Source organism: Nicotiana sylvestris, chromosome 3 (genome assembly GCF_000393655.2).
Source record: "Nicotiana sylvestris chromosome 3, ASM39365v2, whole genome shotgun sequence".
NCBI lineage: Eukaryota > Viridiplantae > Streptophyta > Magnoliopsida > Solanales > Solanaceae > Nicotiana > Nicotiana sylvestris.
The window spans coordinates 143,455,408-143,466,859 of NC_091059.1; the positions used below are offsets into that span (position 1 = coordinate 143,455,408).

The 11,452-nt window shown below is 31.0% G+C and overlaps 1 protein-coding gene across 1 annotated transcript; it reads right to left on the reverse strand.

Annotated features, from left to right (window-relative positions):
• Positions 1-2,971: 2,971 nt before the first annotated feature.
• LOC104244617 (probable trehalose-phosphate phosphatase 2) lies at positions 2,972-10,567 on the reverse strand. Its single transcript, XM_009800082.2, has 9 exons — positions 10,479-10,567; positions 5,240-5,435; positions 4,654-4,794; positions 4,497-4,568; positions 4,276-4,401; positions 4,124-4,180; positions 3,847-3,948; positions 3,524-3,742; positions 2,972-3,396 (listed from the first exon to the last, which is right to left on the reverse strand). Exons 2-9 carry the CDS (start codon positions 5,429-5,431, stop codon positions 3,250-3,252), a joined length of 1,056 nt encoding a protein of 351 aa, XP_009798384.1. The 5' UTR covers positions 5,432-5,435; positions 10,479-10,567; the 3' UTR covers positions 2,972-3,249.
• Between the last annotated feature and the right edge of the window lie 885 nt (positions 10,568-11,452).

Genomic DNA, 11,452 nt, shown 5'->3' on the forward strand with positions numbered 1-11,452 from the left:
ATTACTTCTGAATAAATTCAGAAATTATATGCAGGAACCATAGCATTTCGTAATTCATTGGTAAATCGATTTTGATTCTCTATTAACCACTAATGTGGAACTATTAACATGGTTTCTGTTTGAAGTCTAGACGCAGCATGGTACTCTTTCTACCATTATATTAATATAGAGGTGGTTTCAAAATAAATATTTTATCGATATAGGATACTTATATTCATAAAATGATTTGAACCGCTTATTGTAAATTATAAAAATGGGGATTTTACTCCCTTTATCTAATATTGAATCGACCACTTATTTTAAGTAAGAAGAGCTTTTTGGATTTGAAAAAAAAAACTTTGCGGACAATTATATATTTTTTATTTTGTCAGAAGAGTCCTCCGAATATTTTGGTCATACATTAGTTTCGATATGTTTTTGGAATATGAACAAAGAAGAGAAGATAGGCTCATTACATTCATAAAAAAAGATATGAGAATTTACCTTAAGTAATTGAGCGTGGGAGCCAAATGAATCGAAAGATTCATGTTTGGTTCGGGAAGGGATTATGGAATTTTGGAAAGGAATCAGATAATGATTCTCATAAACATACATGCTGGAGAAAGAAACATCACAAAATCAGTCAATATTAAAAAAAAAGTTGTTTCTTTTTTCTTCTTGAAGAATATTTGTTTGAAGAGTCAATTTGCATAAATGTACATCAAACAAATAACAAAACTTTGGCTATACAATTGCTATCATTAATTTCAATTTAGCACATTCAAGGAATTGAAGGGTATAAGCTGAAACCTCTTCATTTAGTTGTAGTCAAGCCAATATTGCAAAGGTATATATTTTTTTCGTTGAAGAATATTAGTTTTGAATCATTAGATTATGTGAATTTTTTTTTCCAAACTCAACAAGAGATAAATTAATTTCTAATTGATAGTTTTAATAGCGACTTTTAAGTGTAATAAGGAGTATATATAAAGAAAAAATTAGTATGACGTGAAATATTTTTTTTTAAAATGTAAACAAATTATTTCGAAAAATCTCTTTACTTTTTTTAATTCAAATATAATAAAAAGATAAGATATTTTTGAACATTAGTAGAGAGTTTTAAAAAATTATAATAGAAGTTATATCATAGACAAACTCAAAAAACCGAAATCTTATGAAATATTTACATAATATCTGGCCATATTTATTGTTTAATTTTTATAGCTAATATAAATAGATGATTTACCGACAACACATGATTATACACATATTATATATGGAATATATATAAATTACACGTCATTCAAATTTTTAATTTAAATGGTCGGGTGAGCACCTATTTAGGCGGATTAGATAAAACCAAAAGAAAAATATGAAATAATGTCAACCAAAGACTAAAAATATAATTAAAGTTCATATGTAGACAATTTTTATTAAAACTCATCCTTTTATAGTAAAATAAATTAATTTTTTGTAACAACAGAAATAATGACATAAAAAATAAGATAAAAAAAAATAAATATTGAAAAAAATGTTAGAAAGATCTAAAAACGAGAAATAAAAGATGACAACAAATTTCTTCTTATGTTTCATCTTTGTTGAGTATAAAAAATTTGAAAGTTAATCTCATCGATTTCAAATAATTTTTTTTTCAACTCAAATACATAGATTTTAAGATAAAGATATCTTCGAATATTTTTTGTAATTTACATTATGTGTCGTTTTTAAAAAATTACTATTACTAACAAACTGATATGATATTCGAATTTGAATTGGAATACAATTTGAGTAGTTTGCATTGAGGTTAAGCCAAGTATGGTGTCGAAAAAAAAACTACTTGATAATTTTAAGACAATATATGCAACATTTTATAATAATAATCAACTAATTTAACATTTAATGATTCAAAGAACAAATTTTTGTATATATAGAGTATTAAAAATTCAAATTCTGGGGCTAGAAATATCGATAAACTTAAAGTGGCGTCATACTGAAATAAACACGGCCAAAGAATTATTTAAAGTTTTAGATAGCCGATTAAAGTGAATTTTAAATTAAGGATAATATCTTCACTTGCATCATTATAAAGATAATCATTATTATAATATATATAAAGTTTTAGAAATTGAAATTTCAAAATAGAAATATTTTTTGAAAGATAAAATCATACCAAATAAGAGTTCAAGTCGTAGTATAAGAGTCACATCGTAATTAAAGAATCGTTTATATCGTGGCAACCTTTGTGCTTTACCATAAATATTAGTTATTATTTCACTTTGTGGCTATTTTTAGGTTCCAATGACACCTATGAGAATAGTGCAAAAATAAAATTATCACTACGAATTGAGAAAATGTTAGTCTTTTTTCATGTAGTGTTTCTTAATTAATATCTGACAATTATCTATAATTATTTAGAAGGTTTAAATGTTAAGGTTATTTACATATAATTCAAATAACTCAGATATTTAACATGGTTAATGTCAAATATCAAAATGGAGTAAAAAAAATTCATTAGCTAAAGAATTTTTTATATTTTTAGAAAGCCAACTAAAATGTGTTTTAATTAAGAATACTATTTTCAATTACATTATTATAAAAATAATTATTATTGAAAAATAATTTTTTAGAAACTGAAATTTTAAGAAAGAAATACTTTTTAAGATATATCAACACATCAAATAAGAGTTCAAATAGTGGTAAAAGAGTTAAATCTTATCCAAAGAGTCATTCATTGTCTCAACATTTGATTATTTTACCATAAATATGCATTATTATTTTGCTTCCTGACTATTTTTAGGATCCAATGACACCGGCAAGAATGATATCAAAAAAGAAAAATAAAAGAAATTGTTAATTTTTTCATATAGTTAATATCTAATGATTGTTTATATTTACTGAGAAAGTGTAAATTTTAAAATTATTTACATAAAATGCAAATAACTTAAATATTTGACATGATTAGTGTATCATACTAGTATGACATAAAACCAAATAAAGTTGAAATGTTTTTCTTCATTGATAAGCTGCAGTTGCGCAATGATACAAAAAACTTCAGCCAACTGCAGTTTCATTCTTAAAGCCTATATATATTACTAGTACTTTGTAACCTAATGGGAGTAAAAACAGGCGACTATAAAAAACGCCTTGTATTAGGGAGCTCCCATTCCTTCATTTTTTACCATCTATGCCGATATATATATATATATATTATATGAAACTGTACATTGATTTATAAACTTATGCCAGCTCCATGAACTTCTTAAGCAAAATCTACACTGAAGAAAGATCCCCCCATCTCGCCAGCCTAATCAGAAAAGATAAAACTTCTGATGGATCTCGCAGCGAGTAAGATGCCAGTGTGTCCCTTGGATTACTAGACACTATAATAGGATACCCTTGTCCTCTACAGTTGAGTACCTGCACAATCCGGCTCAACAACTCGCATCACTACATTATTATATATGTTGTACAAACACAACATCTAAAGGAGAAAATTAGATTAAAACATTATGTATACAACTATAGCAAGACAATTAGAATATACCTTAAAAGCGTCTTCGTCAGTTCTGTCATCCCCTATGTAAATTGGGAGAACATCACTTGAATTTGCAAATCCTAGAGTTTCAAGCAAATAAAGCAAAGCATCCCCTTTATTCCATTTTATTGATGGCCGTATTTCTATAACTTTCTTACCCCTTGTAAGATGAAAACCGGGGTACTTTGCAACTACTGCTTGGACTTTCTTTTCCAGCAATCCAAAATCCTGAAAATTAATTAAGATTTGGAATACTTATTCAACATTCTGCATATGATTTGACAATTTCGGGAAATAAAAGATCGATAGAGTATATCTAATTGAACTTTTACCTCTTGTAAGACATGCCGGTAATGTACAGAGATGCAGAACCTGTTGTCCTCAACCAGAGCTCCATTTATCTCTGAAGTTGTTTCCTCCAACTCATTCAACATCTGCCACATACAAAAACATCTTGTTGAATAAAAAATAAGATGCAGCTGGAAATATGTACTCCTAGTTCTTGCCAAAATTACATAATCAACAACATGATGCTTTATAACTAGACTGTTTTGGACGCATTAAATTACAAATTAATAGCTCCATAGACAAGTTGAAGTGTTAGCCAACCTTTTCAATTGAAGGCAGAAAGTCTTGAGCAGGTTGGAAGACAGTGAGTTCATTGCCCTACAATTTATTGCCCACGTTGATAAGTATATATAACTAACTATAAGGAATCAACTGTATTAGGCCAAAATATGTTTAAAGGAAATAAGAAAAACCTTTTTATCAAGGGATTTGCTTTGGTACTTTCCATCATAAGAGCTGGCCTGAATTGTAGGTCCCATTATGTCCATTCCATGGCTCCCCGCATAAAATACCTCATCTAACTTTACAAATCCATAAACCTAAGCATACGACATATTAATAAGATATATTAACTTTTTTTCATCAAATCAACCGACTAAAGATCGAGAAAAGAATGATTAATATAGTTAATTACCTTCTGTCGACTTCTTCCACTTATTATAGCTGTCGGATAGAGCCTTGCAACTTGGCGTACAGCTGAACGCATCTGCATGTAATACATGCTATTAGAAGGTCTTCATAGAGACAAAGAAAGAGATCAAAGGAAGATTGCAACACGGTTGATTAATTACCAGATCAGACATGAAGGCACTGTCAGGATCATTCACAATTGGAGATAGAGTCCCATCATAATCTAAAAACACGACGATGCATTTCCCCTTTGCTGCACTTATCATCTCTTGAAAGGAGCTCAATGCTGAAGGGTGCTCTTTCTGAAACAAAAGCGTATAAATGAGACTCTAACGCACAATTAACAGTCTAAGATAACTATTGGATACTAGCTTGTCTTTCTTTACTTAAATGACCTAGAATAAAATAGTTTGTTTATTCTGCTTTCTAATCTTCCTGAATCAATGCCATGACCAAAACAGTGTCATACAAGTCTACCAGCTTAATGCAATTCTATCTCTGCTTGTGTGCTATGAATCACACAAGTTCAGCAAATGTGACACACATAATCAATTTTATCACATGTTTTGTGCAATTCTACTAGCAATACTATAAATTTAAAGAAAAAATATTTTAAGTGAAAACCAATCTTCACTGGGCCTTGCTATCTCCAAAATAAAAATAAAAAATTAACAAGCTTGCAGTGTGTCTTAATAAAATCATAGATAACAAAAATATTTGAGTAAGCATAAAAAGTGGGCTACTCACCAACCAAGAAATGTATTTGACATCCGCACAAAGGGACAAATCAGGCTTAGAATCTTTCGGGTCCCCTGCTGCATTCGGCTCCGTCTTGTTAGGCTTAGTAGCTTTTGAAATGGGCTCAATTCTTTGATTTCTAGCCAGCTCGTTCTGGAATCCCATCGCCTGGTATAGCCACCTTTTCAAATTTTCTCTCATCTTGCTGTATAAAAGTACCCAAATAAGAATATGTACTTAAGGAAATTGCTTTATAAGCTTAGGGGAGTTTTGAAAATCTGAAATCAATGGGCTTGCTATGACCAAAGTAATAGACACAAAAGTTGAATTGTAGCCTTTAAATTGGAAAAACAAAAAGCATTTTTCTCATTAAAAATAGATTAAAAAAATAACAAAGGAAATTTACACATCAAATTGTCTTCGAAGATGCGCAGATTTTTGTCAGATGATAATAATGTCAATTTTATTTCACGTCTTCATTAACGCAACACTTAATTATTATGATCCACATTTTCCTTGGGTGAGGAAATATTTTTCTGGCCTTTTCCTCGACACCATCTTCAAGAAGTTTAAATGAAACTTACTAAGAACAACAGTGCCTTTTTATAACCCGACAAACAATAGAATTGCATTTGTGTTTGTTTTTAACGAATATCAGCTAGCTATTTGCAAAGAATAAATTAAGGGTTGATTCTGTACGTGTCCATGGGTGAAATGGGATGAAGAATAAGGAAATGGTGGGTCGAAAATTTTCCTGAAAAACCAACGCGATAGAACCGCGAAAGTCCATATCATTTATTTTTCAACAGTAGACAAAGAAAAGCATTAAGTCAAAACGGAAAGCTCCTCTATGAAGGAATATTAAGATCATGAATCCCGCAAAATAATCAATATAAACTACAGTTACAATCCCATATAATTAATTAGGAACAGGGCAAAGACCACAAGAACCTAAGAATATTTTATTTTTTAAAACGTATTTAACATGGTAGATGTTAGGTGCAAGTAAATGGTTAATCTAAATCTAAAATAATAGAAGTAAATAACTAAGAAGTTGAGATTGTATAAAATAGAAATAAAGTCCTTGTCAAAGCTATCAGTGTGACAAATAATTTGGAACATAAGATATTAGGTAGGGAAAAATAATTACTAATACATGTGTAAGTAAATGATTAGCACAGATTCCTCAGGAGTTAAAAAATGCCTTTGTTTAAAGAAAGGTCACTATAACAACAAATTTGATTTGAAAAGAAGTGACATAAAATAAAAACAAGAAGAAGACAAAAGCAACTAAAAATAAATGGCATCAATCAAATATTAAAGTCAGGTTCGGTGACTCAACGTTACATGGCAACATTAGAAAAGTTGTTTAGAGCTGAGGTCTTAATCAAACTGATTCAGCAAACACCGACAAACAATTCAATTAATGGAGTTCTCAAATATAGTAGTATAAGAATAAGACTATCATGCGTTAATACCGTTGGCTTTGCTCTAACTACGCTTTCTATGGTTGCCAACTGTACTGTTTCGGATACTAAAATTTTAATCCAGCCATAGAGTCACCCACCCAATCCTGCTTTTCAATTCCATCTGTCTAAAAACTACAACGAGAATATGGAAAAAATATATGTATGTACAGACAGATAGCTCCTTAACACACCTATATTAAATTTCCTCACATGATGAATTGAAGCATTCCAATGACAGAGACGCAAACCTCCCAAAAAGACTAGGGAATAAATGAGTGTGTGAGACGTATCCGGGATTTTAAAGTAGAACTGTCGAATTTTTAAAATTTGAGCAAATGTTAGAGTAATGTTGAACCTAGGTAGTGCATTAAAAGTCCCAAATAGATCAATCCACCTACCTAAGATTTGAGTCTTAGGATGTCAATCAAAATATATACATGTTATATAAGATATAAATAAGTATCAAGATATATTTTTTTCAACATTATTGGGGTCCGTAACCCTCTACCCTAAGGGTAGGTCCGCCTCTATGTGTGTGTGAGGGAGAGATAAAATAAATAAATAAAAAAAAATAAAAAAAACTTTTTGATATAGAAATAAAACATGTTGGACTGACGAAATGATAAGCGGGTGAGTATTTGGGCATCAAATTAAAAATAAGTTTGTACTTATAACATTTAAAAGGAAGCGTGGTACGTAATTTTTAATCTAAAAAGATAGTTAAAGATAACCCTGCATATTATGCAAGTATAAATTGACGACTGAGACCAACTATGCAGGCGAAATTTCAAACTAAAGTTTAATTCTGTAATCATTAATTGCTAGTTAGACAAAGTTGTCCCTCGACAGAAAATCTAGTGTTTAAGTTTGTCAATTTTCAACCCTGCATTAATATCTAAGACTCTGCAATAAATAACATTAACAATTCAATCAAAATTATGACATATCGCGTCAACCCCCTAAAAAGAACTACTCTGGAGTTTATTTTACTACTATATTGGTAGTAATACAGAGGAATCCTAAAAATTAATCATCTTTACCCCAGTTTATTTCTGACCTCTTCAATCTCATCTTATCTATTGAGTTCTAGGTCCCAACAGAATGTACTCCGGCCACTATCTTTGCTTCTCTTTTTTTCTACTTTTGGTGTAGAAGGAGCCACCACCACTTTACCTTCATAATTCATGCGACCCACAAAATTACCAACTAAAACATGCTCGTGCATGTACAATCACATGAAACTGGACACAAAAACCAGTACATCTTTGCCACGTAAAAAAAAACTAAGACGTGTAGAAAATGAAGGGCATCTACACTTTATTTAATTATTATTAGTAAAAGAAGGTGGAGTGAAAAACGAGGTGGTGATTTGACTTGTGAAAGCGTATGTGTGTCAGTGTGTGAACAAGAAAATGAAACTGAAGGCAAGAGTCATAGGACCATTTTTCAACTAATTAAGAAAAAGGTTCAAAACGACAAAGATTATTTACGTGTCACAAACAAGGAGGAAAAGATCATTGGGAAGGTCGGGCATTTTGAGGATTATAAACTCGACACATTAGGATACCCTTTTGGACAAGGCTTAAGAAAGTGACTAATTAAAACTATAGGAGTATTTTTTTTTTTTTTTAATGGATGTTACAAAAGGGACACACATGGGACAACGACTAAGACGACTCTTAAGAAGTCCAGAGAAACTACCTAGAAGTAGAATATGATCTAGAATAATGATAAGTATATATTCAACTAATACATACGACAAAGTCCAAAGTGCTATTAATATTTTAGGTAAAAAATGAGCAAGTAATCAACATAGTAACTGAAGGAAACATAAAGAAATTAGGTGTTGTGATGTATCACTTGATTTATCAAAATATTTAACGACTTTCTTGCCAAGAAACACGCTGTTTGGTTAATAAAAATGTGGTCCCAATACTTTATATAAAGAAGAGTATCAGAAGTACAATGAGTTAATCCAATCATAGTTGGTCAATTACTCTTTCTCCAAGTATTCTTATTTAGCAACAACAGTGACAATCTCATACGCAAAACACTATTAAAACTAGTATTTTAATAAAACCTTGATGCTCCTCATTGAAAAAATAGAAATTTTATTAGGTAGAGAAAAAAAGATTCCATACTAGAAACAGTCAAGTCATTTGTTAACTGAATTTCCCTTGTGAAAAACCTCGAGTCAGAAAACTGTGTATCCAGGATGAAAGATTTAGTACAAGAGCAAACCAAATAAATTTAAAAAATGGGACTAGCTAAACATATGAATTTGATATTACATGAAAATGAGAGGAGAAAAAAATGTCTTGCTTTGAACGAATTTTAAAAATCAGTGAACGAGAAATAATTCAAATTTCAAGAACAAAAAGGCTATGAATAATAAAGTCAAACCAACAAAAAAATTAAATAAAAGTATAATCGGATGTTCCCTGAGGACTGTTAAAGAGAGAAATTTCCGGGAAATTAAAAAAACGTCGTAGAAAATGAAAAGAGAACACGAAAGGGTGGAGGGACTCAGATATATGTGGAATTGTGGATCGAAGATTTGAAATTGACCGGTAAATTCCTTACACTAAAATTCGTTGTACTTTTAAAATTATGAATCTAATATAAATTAAATTTTAATAAATTTTTTATATAAATATATGTTCCATGTCGAAAATAGTGTTACTGTATTCGTCTATGTAATGAAGTCCTCGTACCGAGAAAATCCCAAAAGGGTTAAATTTTCACACCCACCCTCTCGCATAAAATATCTCCAAAATCTATCTGGATAATTAAATCCAATGCATCCTACCAATATCAGTAATCTCTTAACAATATAACAGCTAATACGGTTTAAGTGGAAGTTTGATTCACGAAAAGCAACATCCAGCAAAAAAAGGATATCCAAAGGGTCGGCAAATGGGGCCCGAATTCTTAATCTCTACCCGCCGCCGACTAAAAAAGCCCGGGGCTTAACTGAAAGTGCAATCCAGTCATAAAATACGTGTTATCAAAATCTAGGCTATTTAGCAAAAATAGAAAGACCTAAAATAAGATTTGTAGTTAAGTGGGCCTCCTGGGTCAAAAAATGGACCCTAGCCCAGTCAAGTTTGTGGGCCCCATGAAATACACGCGTACAGTGCATATACCACACGTAACTGCCGGTAAAGTAACCGAAAAAGTCTCGAAGTAGCGAGTCTTAACACTACTCCTAGCGCGTGATAAGAACGCCAACATTCGGGAGGTTAAATCAAGCGATTACACTTCACGTGCGTGAGGTCGTGGGAACTCAAGTTGGTCCTCCGGTAAAAAAGAAAACGAACACCAACCGCTTTTTCGTTTGTTCGTGCCCTCATAAATACCATTTTTAGTCACTCAAATACGCCGTAAATCACTAGGAAAAAACCACTCCTACTTCAAACAAACAAAAAACAAAAAATAAAATACAAAAACAAAAAAAAAAACAAAAAAAACAAAATCAATGACCTCAACGCTAGCACCTGAGAATGCCACCGCCATTGACGACGACAGCGATATCAGAAAGTTGAATGCATATAAGACGATTATCATAATTTTTATACACCGATCATATACCATCACAATTATAACAACTTAGAGAATTTTTTTTGCATGAATTTAATAAAATTCAAAGGAAGTGATCAGGCCAGAGATTGATTCAATGACGGGAATGAGAGAGATGCGTAAATCTGTAAACATAAAGGAATTAAAGCGAGTTTAAAAGAAAATTAAACGAGAGCAAGAAGAACAAAAAGAGGACTTACATACAAGAAAAAATGAGAAACTGCTGGAGAATTGGAGCAGCTGTTGCTTTTGAGCAAGAAACTGAAATTGGAGTAGAGAGAGAGGAAGAGAGGGAGAAAAGGGAAGGAATTAAGCATACGATGGGAGAGTTTATATAGATGGCGGAAGCGTTAGAAGGGTTTTGTTGGGTGGGTAGGGAGGTAATTTTACTAAAATGGCACCGGGTATTTTTTATTACCCCTATCAATGTCAATATAATTAATTTAATAATCTAGATTATACCGTATCGCAAAATTAATGTTCTTGCCCTTTAATAATACTATAATATAATGTTTAGGAAAAGAAATTATAATACAATGATTAAGAAAATTTTGGAATTATTAATTAGGTTAGATTATTAAGTACTAATCTTAGTGTAATTAATAAGAGGTTGAAGACAGGAATATAGGACAAGTACATTAGTGGTATTTTACATATGTTTATTAACATTTGACCTTGACTAAAAAAAGGGAGGAAAGTGGGAAAAGGTGTATAATATACCGGTTTATATTAACTGGCACAACTGCACACTGCCCTTCTATCTATGTCTCTCTTACACATGCTTCATGTTTTGAATCTCTGCCTTTTCCTTCCTTTTTTTTTTTATAAAAAAAATAACTAAAAAGGTAATAGGAGTAATTATTTTTAGGGGTCGTTTGGTAGGATGCATTAGATAATCTAATGCATGCATTAACTTTACGTATTAATAATATATTGTTTGGTAGACATTTTGAACATATGCATTAGTTATGCAAGCATTAGTTATACATACTATTTGGTATTATCCTATGCATAACTAATGCATAGAAAACAATGGTATTAACAATGTAATGGGGTTTAATGCATGAATTAGCTTAGTTAAAGATAAAATTGTCCTTTAAAATTTATGCTTGAGTAAAATATGCTAGTTAGTATATTAATGCAAGTTCAAAATAATCCAAATAGTAAGAAATAA